At 40.6% G+C, this 18,389-nt stretch overlaps 1 protein-coding gene across 1 annotated transcript in view; it reads right to left on the minus strand.

Moving 5' to 3' along the window:
- The window catches only part of LOC124594364 (glutamate receptor U1-like), an 80,442-nt gene that overhangs the window by 29,175 nt on the left and 32,878 nt on the right, over positions 1-18,389 (minus strand). The window contains exon 6 of the mRNA XM_047132731.1: positions 16,852-17,022. Within this exon, the coding sequence (XP_046988687.1) occupies positions 16,852-17,022 (171 nt within the window). The remainder of the gene's footprint in view (positions 1-16,851; positions 17,023-18,389) is intronic.

Below are 18,389 nucleotides of genomic sequence, written 5' to 3' on the forward strand. Positions count from 1 at the left end.
CCAGGATCCCTCTGCCCCCCTTCCATCCTATTTTCCCCGCCTACCCTCTCTCTGCCTCCCTTCTCTCCCCTGAGTCCTTTTGCTCTCCCCTCCACTGCCTTTCCCACTCCTTCTCACATCCGCCCAGCCCCCTCTTTTTACTATGTCCCCCTCCCTCCATCAGCTCCCCCTTTTTTCCTTACCTCTCCTCCCCCCTTTATCCCCTTCATTGGTCCGGGTCCTCCTCCCCCCCCCCCCCCCAAATCTGCCGCTGTGTCGCCTCCACAGTACTGTTTTAAGTGAATGTTCAGTGTTGTGCATCCCCTCTCAGTGTTGTGAATAGCCACCATACTGTCGCTAGCTTTGTTTTTATCTCGTGCGAACAGAAACCAGAGTGTCGCCGTGTTTTTTAATTGTAGATGTCTCCTTCCTGTATGTCTTCATCCGCATCGTCAACGCCGTGTTTTTGTATTTTAAGTTAGGCAAGTTTCCGCCATTTTACTGTTATTAACTAAGTCACCGTTTTATCGCCTTTTTATATTGTTTGTTCTCTCACCATTGCTTGTTTAATTTTTCTTTCGGCTGCAAAGCAGCGTATTAAACTGCTGTCAGCCCGCCCCTCCCCAGGTGGGGGGGGGGGGAATCGAAGGTCAATAAAAAAAAACATGGGGCAGCGATATGCGCATATAGATTTGGCAGTAGTATTACATACACAGGTTACAAAATCGCATGTGCTGGGAGAGACGTCATTTGTACTCAGGTGATTCATATGAAAAGTTTGTGACGTGATTATGGCAACACGACGTGAATTACCAGACCCTGAACGCGGAATGGTAGTTGGAGCTAGACGAACTGGATATTCTATTTAGAAAATCGTTAGGGAATTCAATATTCCGAGATCCATAGTATAAAGAGTGTGCTGAGAATACCGAACTTCAAACTTCACCTCTTGCCATGGACAACGCTGTTGCCGACAGTCTTCACTTAACAACCGAGAGCAGCGGCGTTTCTGTAGAGTTGTCAGACAAGAAACACTGCGTAAAATAACCACAGTTATCTGTGAAGTCCTAAATCATCGACTGCACACAGACCAGTGCAGCGTCCCGAAACGGCATCAAGAAGTCGCTCACCCGCGCGCCAATAGAAAGAGCGGGCAATGGCACAACTCGAGGATGTATCCCCTGTTAACGCTGATTTAACCAGCCACCCATCGCTAGTCGACCAAATTCTGTCACATTAGTGCTGAGTAATAAGAAGGCGTTAGTTAGCCTGCGTTCTGCGAGTAGTAATAGAGAGCAAAGTACTTGTATATAGGAGGCAGAGGAAGCACAGAAATCAAGAGAAGTTAAGTTTCTTTTCTTTTTAGAAATAAAGTTTTCTAGTAATTAGAAAGTGTTTTGCATTTATGATCCTAGATCCCTGCTAACGGCCATGGCAATTTCTCTCGTTCCTTTCTTGTGTCCATGCTGACTTCCACAGTAGCCGACACAACAAAATAAATGTGATACATATGACGAATGTATCGTATAGAATATTGCCACTTCTGAGGTCGTCACCGTATCGGTTGGACGCTAGGCGACTGGAAACCCGTGGACTGGTCAGGTGAGCCCAGATTTCAGTTGGTAAGAGGTGATGGTAGGGTTCGAGTTTGGCGCAGTCCCCACGAAGCCACAGACCCAAGTCGTCAACAACGCATTGTGCAGATCGGTGGTGACTCCATAATTGAGTGGACTGTGGTTTACATTGAATCGACTAGCTCCTATGGTCCAACTGAACCATCATTGGCTGAAAAGGGTTATGCTCAGCTAGTTGGAGATCATTTGCAGCCATTCATGGGCCTCATGTTCCCAAAGAACGATGGAATTTTTATGGATGACAATGCTCCCTGTCACCGGGCCACAGTTACTCGTGATTAGTCTGAAGAACATTCTGGACGATTCGAGCCCATGATTTGGCCACCCAGGTCGTCCAGCATCGATCCCATCGAACATTTACGAGGCATAATCTAGAGGTCAGTTCGTGCACAAAATCCTTCACCTGCAACATTTCCGCAATTATAGGTGGATGTAGAGACAGCATCGCTCAGTATTCGTGCAGGGGACTTTCAACTTGTTGAGACAATGTCACATCAAGCGGCTGCACTACACCGAGCAAAAGGAGGTCTTACCCGACATTAGGAGGTACCCCACGACTTTTGTCACCTCACTGTATAGTCTCTATTGCAAAACGGAATAAGATTGTCTTTCAGATCAGTTTGTGGAATAATAATACTGTTACTAACAAAGATCTACTTAGTGCTAAAGAGTCATCGATTCCGCGTTGCTCTAACGTAATTATACTCCCTGGTTTAATCTGCGAATTTGGAGAGGGAGATTTCAAGATCAAGTTATGCAGGATGAGACATCCTCCTTCAGTTCATTACCAGGTCGAATGTATAACTGATGGAATTTAGGTATTCAAAAAGCTCACTTTATTTTATAACTGAAAAACACAATGTTAAACATATTTAAATTAGTTGCAGTCTACACAGCAAACAGTAGTACAATTCTACTTAAGCAAACCTTAAAATACTCAATAATATTGTCCTTAATTATTTGCATTTGTAAGGGATTGCGTTTGGGATCACTATAACACCAGCATTATGTCATATTTAAGAAAGTACACAGCATTTTAGGGAAATTTCTCCTTCAGAAATATCTATAGTTAGTTATCCGAAGGAAATCCAAATTTACATGAAATACATTGGATTTGCAAATATGGACAACCATCGACTACATTGAAAATTTGTGCCTGACTGAGACTCGAACCTGGATTTCCCACTTAAAATGGTTTAAATGGCTCTGAGCCCTATGGGACTTAACATCTGCGGACGTCAGTTCCCTAGACTTAGAACTACTTGAACCTAACTAACCTAAGGACCCCACACACATCCTTGCCCGAGGCAGGATTCGAACCAGCAGCAGCGAGGTTCCGGACTGAAGTGCCTAGAAGCGCTCGGCCAATACGGCCGGGCTTTCCCACTCACCACGTGCGATCGCCTTACCATTAGTCTATGCAAGTATGACTGATGGTTAGACTCAAACTTCCCTATGTCAACAGCCATGTGTGTAAAACCTGCACTGGTACATTCATTATGTATATTCCTGTACAGTTGAGACATTCTAATTAAAAGTCACTTCCCCAGTTTCGGCGGATAAATACGATACTGCAATGCCTGTGCTGTATAGAAATACGATTCAAAGTTTCTTCGGACATACATGAATGGATATTCTTCTCGTCATTTGATCATACAGCTGATGGTTACCCGCATTCGAATATGGATGTGGACACATTTTATGTATTTGTTAACAGCCGTAGTCGCCGCCATGTCTGTTCCTTCGACCCTGTATGTATATCCGAAGAAACCTCGCATCGCACTTCTGAACAAAACAGGCAGAGGACAATCGTACATCCAAATTTACTTCTTCATTTATAATTTCAAGTGAAATATTTTTGTTGTTTTTATCTATAGTATTAAGTTCTGCCTATTCCACTTTCCTTGTTATATGCTTTACCACACCGACCATATTCGCTCAGAAAGGTGCAAAGTAGGAACTAGATTACGGCAGATCCAGCCACAGGTGCACACAGATAATATGCATTGCAAAACACAACACAGCCATCGCATATCGCGAGGCGGGCCGGCCAGGTGAAGTGTGGAAATAGTTGACAAAGCAACAGCTAAATGGCTGAAAGTAGAAGCTTTTCCACACCAGCAACCGCAGAAGTGTTTAGCGTACATCATTGACAGACTGGACACCATGCACACATTCTCGGGACCAACTGGGTGTCTCAGCCACACTGCCGCTGCTTGCAGTGAGCTATGGCAGGGAGCAGGAATAAAGCAATTTGGAAAGCACAAAACAATTTCTCTGACTCCAGCCTCTTCAATGCATATCTTATTTGTAGAATTCAGTATCTGACAATCACCTTTCGATATATGTTAATCAATCATCTGCTTGCATTTATTTAACTCTTCTGACTCAACATATTTAACATTTTCTGTTCCATAGACAGCAAGCTTTACTCAGTTATTCTTATGCACACATATTTCCAAATAACCTTTCTACTATTTCTTATCTAGAACTGTTTTCAACTTTTCTCTGGTACAGTGATAATCTTTTTGTCGCTAAAAATTACTTTATAAACTTGAAATTCTGTTATTTAGATGTATTTTTGAAATAAAATTTGAATATAATTATCTCTTCTGAAAGAACTGTCATAGTTTAGAAAAATGATCTGTAAGTAAACAAAATGCAGAAACACATGTTTAGCGTTAATTAAAATTCAGAAGAAAAAGATTTCTAAGAACAATTTTTGTTTTTGGAGATGGTTGAAGCATAAGGTGGATAATTTTTTATGTAAGCAGTACAGAAAATACTTGCTTCTTTACTAAGAGAATATAATAAAACTACATGATATGATTTACACGTAAATTGAGGACTGAATGTGAAGCTCTCCTTAAACATATTAGGTGCTTTCCTATCCTATTCTTTTATGCATCACTACTATTAATCATTTTTAAGTACAGAATTTTCATTCTGTAACTTACTAACTCGATATTTTAATGTTAACAGTATTTGACTTAGACATTTCCAATTATTTCTCCTAAATTTAAATTAATAATTCTCCTATCCACTATTGTCATGCTATTATTGATTATTATTGTATGTTTTACACACTATTGTTTTTGAAAAACCAGTAACATTAAAATTTATTGATACATTAATTATACTTTGTGAAAACCGTTCATATTATTAATTGATCATCATAAGGATTAAATATCAACTCTTCACCCAAAAATGCTTGTCTGTGGTTATTAATTCTTCTTCAGTTTCTGCTTCAGTTGTGCTTATCATGTAGATAAGAATAAATATTGTCCATCTTCACAAATGAAGATTCGTATTTTTTCAATGAAACGGGTTACATGTGTCCATATCTGCTGTGATTAGTGGCTTACAAAATAAAAGATAACATCTTCCTAGTTTTATGATAATTCCATTTGTATTCAGTTTACTTTCAACAATCAGAGAATTCATAAGAAATCATTTTCTCAGAACAAACAAAGATAACAATCATAAATTTAAGTGATTTCAAAGATTAGTTCACAAACCATCTGAGTAGCGTCCAGTGAGTGCGAAAGTAAAGTTTTAGTAATCGATTTGACCAAAAACCCAAAGAAGTTTTGGTCGTAAGGAAATTCAATATTCAGATCGAAATAAACTATTAAATCGCTCAGTGACCATACTAGCATCGAAACAGAAGATGACAGATGTAATATCAAAATACTGAATTCGGTCTTCCGAAGTTATTTCACAGCAGAAGATCTTAATACGGTTCCTTCTTTCCATCATGACACGATTCTTGAGTATCGATATTTCTCATCAGTCTGGTACCCTTACCAAATTGGATTAACAGAAGAGATAGGGATTATCCAAAGAAGAACTATGTGCTCCGTCTTGGGATCGTTTACTATCCGTGAGATCATTGCAGAGATAACAAACCTCGATAGCAGGCATCAAAAGAGAGGCGCTGTGCATCACAGAGTAAACTGTTGAAATTCCGAGACCGTACATTCCAGCAAGAGTCGGGTAACATATTACTTTCTCCCACACACATCTCGTAAAATGATCGCGACGAGAATATCTCATACATTAGAGCTTACACAGAGGTTTGCAAACAATTGTTCTTCCCATGCTCAATTCGAGAGGAAATGGCTAAATGATGGCATCTAAAATCTTTCACCGCAAAACCGTAAGATGACATAAGGAATATAGATGCGGAAGTAGATATGAATGTAGATATTTGCCTTACTTTCTGGAACAGTTTTATCTTTTAATTTTAAGCACTTGTACTCTACATAGTATATATCGATTATACGAAATTCTTTTAAGAGAAAAATGAGTTACTTATTTAGTTACAGCGTCAACTTTGTATGTAACAGGTTTTTAAAACAAAACAAAACAATTTAAGAAAATCTATCAGAAAATAAAAGAAATGCCTGACAAAAGCTGTTAACAATGTAAGAACATAAGAAAATTTGATTCATTTCTGAGAACCTTGGATAATTCCGTGAGATTAGAAGTTGGCATTCAAGTTACTTCTGTACTAAAACAACTGATTTTGAAAAATTCTAGTTTTATTTCTGTACATGGTTATATACTGTCAGTAGGCATATACTTACAGAAATTTTGCAAGGCTCTCTGTCTGGATAAATATTTTACCACATTGCTACTAATAATACATCATCCTACAAGTTATGAGATAAACTGCACCTCATAGTAAGGACAGCTTCCTTTAACTGTACTGAAATTTTCGACGATATTATGATGAAACCAGCTGTATGTAGAGAGGTCGTCAGGTTGTTGCACTTGTAAGGCGTAATATCAATCGGGACTCCCCACGAGTTTGGATTTGTAAAACACATGTCATTTAATTTGGCAGTGTCACTGTCAATACACGTTGGGCTTGGTTTTCACTTGTATAAATTCCCATCACACATGTAATGAAAGCATTTTTTTTTAAGAAATGTCACCCATGATCATTTGCTAAGGCATGAGACATTTAAACTGTGGTTTTGTAAAGATCTCATTCCGTATAGTTAAATGAAATTCCTTGTGAATCAGTCATCCACAATGAGACACAACTACATGAAAAAGTTCCATCGCTTAAGATCAATCTCAATAATAAATCAAATGTGTTTATCTTCTAGTAGGGTAAAATTTATGCTCACAGCTCTCCGGCCAGATAGTTACTTGTAACGCTGTGGGATGTGTCAGACTGTCAGACAGGACGGAACACTTTTCAAGATTTTCTTGACTGGCAACAAATGTGTCAACCAAGTCTGCGTCAATGACAAAACGTTGAGTTCCACATTCATCGAGTTCTAGTGCTCATTACAGCTGCAGAGCCTGCATGAGAAATTAAAGCCTGTGGAAGCGAAGTGTCAAAAATGTATGTAGGCAAAAAAATAGTCTCCGGTTCATATTTCTCACAGTGGCCTGCCATTTGACTGTTCCTCCAATAGCAAAAATCTTCCTAACACGCATCGAAATCATGCCAGCGGACTACAATGTATTTTAGATGGTAGCTGAATTCTAAATGCAACTCCCCTTTTCTTTCAATAATGCTTTCGTGGAACTTAAAAAAGCGAAAATTATTAAACAAAATTAGGACAAACCATCTAATTACATGTTGCGCGGCTGTTAGTTCAGAATCACTACGAAAAGACGTGAAGAAGGCATCTGGAAGGACCCAACTCGACTAAAGAGAAAGGTTCATCTCTAGCAATAAGCCATATTATTGAATATTTCTGGTATCTCAATTGCAGATTTTTCAGCGCTCATTTAACCTTAGGACTCTGTATCTCAAAATGAATAAAAATGGACTTGTACCACTACTGAAATAAGCCCTTCAATTGTAATGTGGCTCACGCCATCACAAGAAGATATACTTTACTTTAGTTGCACGAGACACGGGAAATGTCTATGTAGGTATCGATGAACTACCTCGACTATCGAAAACACCTTCACTATGTACTACTGTCTTGCCAAATTCGACATAAGAATGAGGGTAGAGTAGGTGAAACGATGATCAACGACCCATGTCCCCTACTACAGAAGGATGAAGGTTCTTCTAAAAGTTATTAAAAAGTCCAGAAGCATGTGTATCATGTCTGAGATCAGTAACTCTGACAATAAAATTAAAGCAATTTGGAATATTATTGAAAGGGAAACAGGGCAACCAAGAGCACAGGAAGACTTTAGTGCCATAAAACTGAATGACAAGTGTACTAACAAACAATCAGGAATTGAAAATATTTTCAATAATCATTTTTTAAATGTTGTGGAGAAAATAGGATCTAGATCTTCACAAGAAGAGGCAAGGCTACTAATAGAAGAGGCCATACCTGTGCAGTTTGAAACAACTGTAATTCCACCAACCTCTCCCTCTGAAATCAGTAAAATAATAAACTCACTGAAAAGTAAAAGCTCTTACAGAATTGATGGCGTTTCCAGCAAGGTACTTAAAGCTTGTCCCCCACAGATAAGTAGGATTCTCAGCCACATATGTAATAGCTCTTTGGAGCAGGATGTTTTCCCCGATAGACTGAAATATGCCATTGCAAAACCATTGCATAAAAAGGGGGATACGTTGGATGTCAACAACTACCGCCCAATCTTTCTTCTGACAGCTCTATCAAAAATTTTTGAGAAAGTAATGTATTTAAGAGTAGCCTCCCATGTTTGTAAAAATAAAGTACTAACAAAATGACAGTTTGGTTTTCAGAAAGGCTTTTCAAGAGAAAATGCTATATGCACTTTCACTGATCAAATATTAAATGCTCTGAATAACCGGACACCACCCATTGGTATTTTTTGTGATCTCTTAAAGGCCTTTGATTGTGTAAATCATGGAATTCTTTTAGATAAGTTAAGTCATTATGGTTTGAGGGGGGCAGTGCACAAATGGTTTAATTCATACTTAACTGGAAGAATGCAGAAAGTTGAAATAAGTGGTTCATGTAATGTTAAAACATCAGCTGATTCCTCAAACTGGGGGGCTATCAAGTACAGGGTCCCACAGGGTTCGGTCTTAGGTCCTTTACTGTTCATGATATACATTAATGACTTACCATTCCACATTGATGAAGATTCAAAGTTAGTTCTTTTTGCTGATGATACAAGTATAGTAATAACATCCAAAAACCAAGAACTAAGTGATGCAATTGTAAATGATGTTTTTGACAAAATTATTCAGTGGTTCTCAGCAAACGGACTCTCTTTAAATTTTGATAAAACGCAGTATATACAGTTCCATACAGTAAACGGCACAACTCCAGTAATAAATATAGAGTTTGAACAGAAGTCTGTAGCTAAGGTAGAATTTTCAAAATTTTTGGGTGTGTCCATTGATGAGAGGTTAAACTGGAAGCAACACATCGATGGTCTGCTGAAACGTCCGAGTTCAGCTACGTATGCTATTAGGGTTATTGCAAATTTTGGTGATAAGAATCTCGGTAAATTAGCTTACTATGCCTACTTTCATTCACTGCTTTCATATGGCATCATATTCTGGGATAATTCATCGTTGAGTAGAAAAGTATTCATTGCTCAAAAACGTGTAATCAGAATAATTGCTGGAGCCCACCCACAGTCATCCTGCAGACATCTATTTAAGGATCTAGGGAGCCTCACAGTAACCTCACAGCATATATATTCACTTATGAAATTTGTTGTTAATAATCCAGCCCAGTTCAAAAGTAATAGCAGTGTGCATAGCTATAACACCAGGAGAAAGGACGATCTTCACTATGCAGGTTTAAATCTAACTTTGGCACAGAAAGGGGTAAATTATGCTGCCACAAAAGTCTTTGGTCATCTACCAAACAGCATCAAAAGCCTGACAAATAGCCAAGTAACATTCAAAAATAAATTAAAATAATTTCTAGATGACAACTCCTTCTACTCATTGGCTGAATTTTTAGATATAAATTAAGGGGGAAAAAAAACAACTTATACATTTGTGTCATGCAATATTTTGTGTAATGTAATATCTTGTACAGATATCTTTTATTAACCTGACACGTTCCACATCATTACGAAGTGTCGTATTCATGATCTATGGGACAAGTATTAATCTAATCTAATCGAATCGAATCTAATCTGATCCGCCCTCTGTCACGGGGCTCTATAAGTCACTGAGTTTGTTCATTCTCGACAACATCGGCAGTGTCAGATCGAAACGAATTTAGAGAGCAGGCGCCACTTCATTGGTCCACACCTGGAAATTTATAGTACTTGAAAATTAACGTAATAGCATTAACAGAATATGGTTTACATTCTTTTCACTTGCTCTGAAAATTAATGTATTACCAATTGTCAATTCTTTTTAGAGTCGAGTCTTATTCTTTTACTGTCGCCTGAAGGCATTATATTCAGGTCACATCTCTATAATCACACAGTCTTTCACGACGGTTTTGTTCTGTTGGATGTTCTAGGTGTACTTGTCACGTTAATTCTCTATGAATATCAGAACTCTCGATATTATCCACCTTGTCATCGCCAAGAATAAAACTGAATGTCAACGAAATAATGGAATAACTGAAACCAGAGACCACTTTGGCGGTAGCGATGAAAGGTCACTAACAGTGCCTTCCTGCACTATCAGTAATACGGAACGTATTCCTCAGCGGAAAAGGGCATTGTGGATAAGCAGAACCGAAATTTTCCTCTGTTCTGCGCATTAAGTCGATGTGTAAAACTCTGCTCAGTATAGGCGAACTTTTTTTTGTTCATTGTCTTTAAATAACTACAATTTGAAAATTAAAGATTACGTATTGTAATTTTCCCGAAGCTTCACAAACATGTGATAGGTGAGTTCAGCTCAGCAGAAGAAGTGATGGCGTTAATACTAAAAACGCTGCTTGTTAGCTGTAGCATACATTTTAAAGACGACAGCTATTTACGATCTCCATGCCTGATTATTGAAACTTCCGTAAAAGAAGACTTTAAAGCCGGTTGCAGTGCCTACTTTGCATCTTCAAGTTACTTATGCTGCTCTTCCTTCCACTAGCCAATTGGTATCACACTGGATCGATAAAAAGAATGTTCGGTATCCTTTAATGTTAACTGTCACCGAAGAAGGAAAACTTACATCAAAGCACAAAAACAGAAAAAGGCCGTACTGTGAGTAACATTAAGAAATTTGAGAAAGAACTAACACTATTGAGAGCAAAAATTCAACCACTAATCGCAAAACACACTGTAAAACAAAACCAACAATACTGGCTCATGCTTTATGCAGACAGGGGAAGCAATGACAAAGCAGTTTCGTCACAGTGCTAAACTAATGACTAAAATACACCACATTTCATAAAAACTCTTTATAGACACACAAATTAAATGCCACGTCAAATGCAAGACGAATGCCGTTGGAAGTCGGGAAGTTATAAGGAAAATCTTGTTTTTACGCTCTTTGCCCATGAGACTATACAGGGTGGTGACCGGGCCAAATACCTCACGAAATAAGCGTCAAACGAAAAAAACTACAACGAACGAAACTTGTCTAGCTTGAAGGGGGAAACTAGGTGGCGGTAAGGTAGGCCCGCTAGATGGCACTGCCATAGGTCAAACGGATATCAACTGCGTTTTTAAAAATAGGAACCCCTAATTTTTATTACATATTCGTGTAGTGCGTAAAGAAATATGAATGTTTTAGTTGGACCAGTTTTTTCGCTTTGTGATAGATGGCGCTGTAATAGCCACAAACATATGGCTCACGATTTTAGACGAACAGTTAGTAACAGGTAGGTTTTTTAAATTAAAATACAGAACGTAGGTACGTTTGAACATTTTATTTCGGTTGTTCCAATGTGATAATGTACCTTTGTGAACTTACCATTTCTGAGAAGGCATGCTGTTACAGTGTGATTACCTGTAAATACCACATTAATGCAATAAATGCTCAAAACGATGTCCGTCAACCTCAATGCATTTGGCAATACGTGTAACGACATTCCTCTCAACAGCGAGTAGTTCGCCTTCCGTAATGTTCGCACGTGGATTGACAATGCGCTGACGCATGTTGCCAGGCGTTGTCGGTGGATCACGATAGCAAATATCCTTCAACTTTCCCCACAGAAAGAAATCCGGGGACGTCAGATCCGGTGAACGTGCGGGCCATGGTATGATGCTTCGACGACCAATCAACCTGTCATGAAATATGCTATTCAATACCGCTTCAACCGCACGCGAGCTATGTGCCGGACATCCATCATGTTGGAAGTACATCGCCGTTCTGTCATGCAGTGAATCACCTTGTAGTAACATAGGTAGAACATTACGTAGGAAATCAGCATACATTGCGCCATTTAGATTTCCATCGATGAAATTGGGACCAATTTCTGTCCTCCCATAATGCCGCACCATACATTAACCCGCCAAGATCGCTGATGTTCCAATTGTCGCAGCCATCGTTGATTTTCAGTTGCCCAATAGTGCATATTATGCCGGTTTACGTTACCGCTGTTGGTGAATGACACATCATCGCTAAATAGAACGCGTACAAAAAATCTGTCATCGTCCAGTCATTTCTCTTGTGCCCAGTGGCAGAACTGTACACGACATTCAAAGTCGTCGCCATCCAATTACTGGTACATAGAAATATGGTACCGGTGCAATCGATGTTGATGTAGCATTCTCAACACCGACGTTTTTGAGATTCCCGATTCTCCCGCAATTTGTCTGCTACTGATGTGAGGATTAGCCGCGACAGCAACTAAAACATCTACTTTGGCATCTTCATTTGTTGCAGGTCGTGGTTGACGTTTCACATGTGGCTGAACACTTCCTGTTTCCTTAAATAACATAACCATCAGGCTAACGGTCCGGACACTTGGATGATGTCGTCCAGGATACCGAGCAGCATACATAGCACACGCCCGTTGGGCATTTTGATCACAATAGCCATAGATCAACACGATATCGTCCTTTTCCGCAATTGGTAAACGGTCCATTTTAACACGGGTAATGCATCACGAAACAAATACCGTCCGCACTGGCGGAATGTTACGTGATAGCGCGTACTTATACGTTTGTGACTATTACAGCGCCATGTGTCACAAAGCGAAAAAAGTGGTCCAACTAAAACATTCATATTTCTTCACATACTGCACGTATATGTAATAAAAAATGGGAGTTCCTATTTTAAAAATCGCAGCTGATATCCGATTGGCCTATGGCAGCGCCATCTAGCGGGCGAACGATAACGCCATCTGGTTTCCCCTTCAAGTTAGACGAGTTTCGTTCTCTGTAGTTTTTTCGTTTGATGCTTATTTCGTGAGATATTTGGCCCGGTCACTAACAATGGAATACCCTGTATATTTATGTAAAAACTAAGAGACATGATCAGAACACCTTTACGAATATTTTCAGCTTTATAACAATGGGTATCTAATTCTTTTCAGTGCCATCTTCTCATTTTGATTAACGTGTGTTGACTAGTGTTAAGTTTTTGCATAATTATGCGTAGTTAACCATCTGAAATCACGGTCTTTTCTTATTACTTCATATCAGCAAGAAAAAGATGTTACTCACAACTGTCGACTGTTCATACACAAAATGCGTCGAAGTCAAAGAAAATCCTTATCATTGTTGCATATGCAGCACTATTAACCTCTAGCAGGTTAAAAGTTATCTAATAGAAAATATTGAGTAATCGACTACCCTATATGTGATCAAGAGCAGTCATAATGTGTATTATTCCTCTTTTCATTATGCACTGTGGTGACGAAAGCCATGGGATTAGTGATGTACACATATACAGTTGGCGGTAGTATCACTTACATAAGGTATAAAAGGCCAGTGCATTTGCAGGTGTGTCATTTTCACTCTGGTTATTCATGTGAAAAGTTTCTGACTTGGTTATGGTCGCACGACGGGCAGTAACAAACTTTGAACACGCAGTGGTAGTTGGAGCCAGACGCATGGAACATTCGATTTCGGAAATCATTAGGGAATTCGATATTCCGAGATCTACAGTATCAAGAACTTGCAGAGGACATCAAATTTCAGGCATTACCTCTCACCACGGATGACTTCATAAGCGAAAACTGGTGTTTGCGTAGAGTTCTCAGTGTTAACACACAAGCAACATTGCGTTAAATAACCACAGAATCAATGCGTGACGTACGAATAACGTATCCGATAGGACACTGTGGCGAAATTTGGCATTAATGGGCTACGGCAGAAGACGACCGACACAATGACTTTGCTAACAGCACGAAATCGCCTGCAGCGTCTCTCCTGGTTTCGTGACCATATCGATTGAACTCTAGGTGACTGGAAAACCGTGGCCTGGTCAGATGAGTCCGGATTTCAGTTGTTAATAGCTAATGGTAGGGTTCGAGTGTTACACAGACTCCACGAAGCCAAGGATCCAAGGTGTCAACAAGCCACTGTGCAAACTGGTGGTGGCTCCATAATGATGTCAACTGTGTTTGCATGGAATGGACTGGGTCTCTCGTCCAACTGAACCGATCATTGACTGGAAATGGTTACGTTCAGCTACTTGTAGATCATTTACAGCCATTCATGGACTTTGTATTCACAAACGATGACAGAATTTTTATGAATAACAATGCGCTATGTCACCGGCCCACAGATATTCGCGATAGGTTTGGAGAATATTCTGGACAGTTCGAGCGAATGATTTGGCCAACCAGAACGCCCGAATTGAATCCCATCGATCATTTACTGGGCATAATCGAGAGATCAGTTCATGCACAAAATCCTGCACCGGCAACCCTTTCGCAATTATGGACGGCTATAGAGGCAGCATGGCTCAGCACCTCTGTGGGGGACTTCCACAGACTTGTTGAGTCCATGCCAAGTCGAGTTGCTGCACTGCGCCGAGCAAAAGGAGGCCCGACACGACGCTAGGAGGTATCGCATGACTTTTGTTACCTCAGTGAATAGAAAGCGATACGTGAATTTCGTCGCCATAGGAACTAATAACAAACGTCCGTATATATGTATGTTTCTATTGTCCGTGTAACTCATTATACTGCACTGCCCTTCAGTTTTCTTACATTAATGTTGGTTTAAGTGGAATAGTGCCACACCCGATCGTGAGAACACGGCTCGCAGGGCTACCGCTTCTTGACAGTGACGTCACGCGAAAACCCCTGATCGCTGTCGAGTGCATCGGTCCGCCGTTCTACGTAGTAACCCTGCTAATTCCTACCTAGTCTCTCGGTATCAGGTGCACGCCCAACTCTCTGCTGAGCGTGAATGCTATATCTCTACTAAAGCTGTTCACACATATTCTAATTTTATAATTTCCTTAGCCTCTTTGATAAGTGAGTCCCAGCAGTTTGCAGTGAGGAGTTAAGTCTGTGTCGTATCAAACAAGATTTTGTACTTCTTAAGGCTGTGTTATCCATCAAATTTGTCTAGATTCCTGTACGTGAAGTGCTTCTGATATTCGGAGCAGCGCAGGGATACAGTTTAGACGCACGTTACTGCCCTTTCACTTGGAATATTATAAATATCTGGGACTACTTCGCTGCACATGAAAATATTGCACGTCATGTAGGATAGTAACGGTACCAGAGTCCCAGATATACACAATAATCCATGGTAATATGACAAAGCAGCGTGGGAAAGTTTATGAAAACTGTTTCCCAGAGCTGTTCCGAATACCCGCTACACATAAAGACACTGAAATTTTTGGTTATAAAATAACATTTGGTGTAGAAGACATACGTTATGGTACCTGCAGGTGGGTTTTCTACTGACTTATATATTGTTCCGTCTTTATATAGTAGAACAATTTCATATTTATCAAAGAAAACACAAACTATAGATGCTCTACAATATCCCTGATGAATTTGTTACTCATACGACATCCATTGACTAGCGCACGTTACATGCCACAGAGCGCTCCTGATCGGCCCATTCTGGAGTTAGTACTTCGCTACTGACAGAACAATACTCTTCACCTTATTGTACCCTGGCTGGTCCGACTGTCGTGACATCTAGTGATCAATTCCGCATTACATATGAGTAGCTGGATACTTTTGATAAGATAGTGCAGAACGGACTACATTTCAAAGTAAGAGCATTTTTTTCCTAAGAAACACAAGATAAGAAATCTTCACTTTGCTTTCGTGTCTGATTGTGACTGTCGGTATACCTTCTTATTTAACCGGTAGTTTACTATAGACCACAATAACAGACCCAACAGCAGTTGTGACCGTAAAATAGTATAGAAGTTGGTAGCATGATGTAAGTCAATCCCTCCAGAACCCAGCCAATAATGACAGGACGAACACTGTCACATTCAATGTCCATGACTTCTACCTTACCATTTACGACCATCCTCTCCAGTTAACGAATACATTAAAATACCTTGGACTAACCCTCGAGTGCTGAGTAATGTCGAAATCTGACCCACGAACCATCCAACAGGATGTGCACAATAGACTACAACTAAAATTGCTAATGGGCCTTACTTGGGGGTTACACTCCTCCACTGTTCTCCACACTTAGAGAACCCCAATCCTATCCATCCTCTGCAATGTAAATGTTGCATGGACCTCACCCCTATTGAAGTTCTATAAGTCCCTTCAAATCCTCGAACGCCTAGCACTCGGTCTCACTTTCCAATTCCGTTTAGCTTCCCCCACATGGATCCTCTACCATCTCATGAAATTCCCACCCCCACGCCTCCCACTCACATCGAGCACCACCGCATCTTCTATACTATCTGCAAACTAGATTCCAGTAATTTCATTGTCTCCCCTCTGATTACCAACCGTGGTATGCTGTTGCACCTTCACACACAAAGCCCTCCACCCTACAACAGCACACACACTCAATATCTTACCCAATGGAACTTCAACCAACTGCTCTCCCCAACAGTGAGATTCGCCCTGGTATTTACCCCTCCTATCAATTCTAGCTCTTTCCCACCTATCCACCAAACCCCTTCCTGTCCCCTCTCTTTCCCAACTTCTGTCTTCCCACTATCCACCTCAACACCTGCACTGATCTCTACAGTTTTCCCTACAACTCAGTCCTACTGAACATATTCTCTTCTCCCAAAATACTTTACTACCAGTGCAGGTTCTTCAGATTTTAAGTGAAGGTACAGTGCTTCTTTCTCCTACAAACATTTCAAGATCCCTTAATATATTTTTAAAACGTGTATATTTTCGCTTTTTATATTACCGTCTTTGTTTTTTTTAATTTAGAATAGTAAATCAGTCCTCTTGTCTGTTCTTTATATCATGCTTATTATATTTTTAAAACTGCCGTGAGCCAGCCTTACTGGAAGAGGCCAGTGGGCGTGGTGTAGTCGATGGCGTCGCTGCGCTCGGCCCGCAGGGCGACGCCGCCGACGGCGACGTCCACCTCGCCCCTCTGTATCTGGCCCACCTGCCCGTTGAACATGTCCTTGGTGACGCGCGTGCCCCACTGGTCGGCGAACACGATATTGTGCCTGCACACAACAAGCACAGAACGGATAGCAGGCCAACATATTCTAGGCAGCAACACTGGGTACACGCTGCTTCTGGACTTCACTTCAACCTTTGAGGATGAACTGCCCCAGGAAGTGGATCACTTTCCTGTCAAGCGAGATATGCTGAGGTAACAAAACACATGAAACAGAGGTATGCACATATACAGATAGCAGTAGTATCGCGTAATCAAAGGTATAAAAGGACAGTGCATTGGCGGAGCTGTCATTAGCACTCAGGTGATTCATGTGAAAACGTTTCCGATGTGATTAAGGCTGCACGTCTTTTAACAACTTTTGACGGTGAGTAGCAGTTAGGACTAGAACATAGGACACTCCATTTCCGAAATCGTTAGGGAATTCAATATTCAGAAATCCATAGTGCCAACAATACGAAATTTCAGGCGTTACCTCTCACCACGGAAAACGCAATGGCCGACAATGTTCACTTAACAGCTGAGAGCAGCGGCGTTTGCCAAAAGTTGTCAGTACTGACAGAGAAGCAACACTGCGTGAAATAGCCGCAGAAATTCGTGTGAGACGTACGAAGAACGTATCCGTTTGAACAGGACCCTAGACGACTGGAAACCCGTGGACTGCTGAGAAGAGTCCCGATTTCAGTTGGTAAGAACTGGCGGTAGGGTTTAAGTGTGGTGCAGACCCCACGATGCCATGAACCAAAGTTGTCAACAAGACACTGTGTAAGCTGTTAGTGCCTCCATAATGGTGTGAGCGGTGTTTACATGGAAAGGGCTGGACTCTGTTACTGGAAATGGTTATATTCAGCTACTCGGAGACCATTTGCTGCTATTCGTGGACTTCATGTTCCCAAACAACAATGGAACTTTTATGGGTGACAGTTCGCCTTGTCACTGGGCCACATATGTTTGCAATTGGTTTGAAAAATATTCTGGACAATTCGAGCGAATGGTTGAGCTACCCAGACCGCCCTACATGAACCCCACGAACATATGTGGGACATAATTGAGATGTCAGTTCACGTACAAACTCCTGCACCGGCAACACTTTCACAATTATGGACAGCCATAGAGGCAGCATGGCTCAATATTTCCGCAGGGGACTTCTAACGACTTGTTGAGCACATGCCACATCTAGCTGGTGTACTACGCTGCGCAAAAGGAGGCCCAACACTATGTTAGGAGGTCTCCCACGACTTCCGTCACCTCAGAGTATCGTTACTAAGTTGTGTGTATGAGACATCTGTAATATTCTCAGAATGAGTGACAAGAACTGTAGATAAATTATTATTTATTGTCGTCATGTCTGAATAAATGTGTAACATGCTTTGTTAGAGCTTTCATTCCTTCGCAAAATGACTATTCAATTGT

This window comes from Schistocerca americana, chromosome 2 (assembly GCF_021461395.2).
Source record: "Schistocerca americana isolate TAMUIC-IGC-003095 chromosome 2, iqSchAmer2.1, whole genome shotgun sequence".
Lineage (NCBI taxonomy): Eukaryota > Metazoa > Arthropoda > Insecta > Orthoptera > Acrididae > Schistocerca > Schistocerca americana.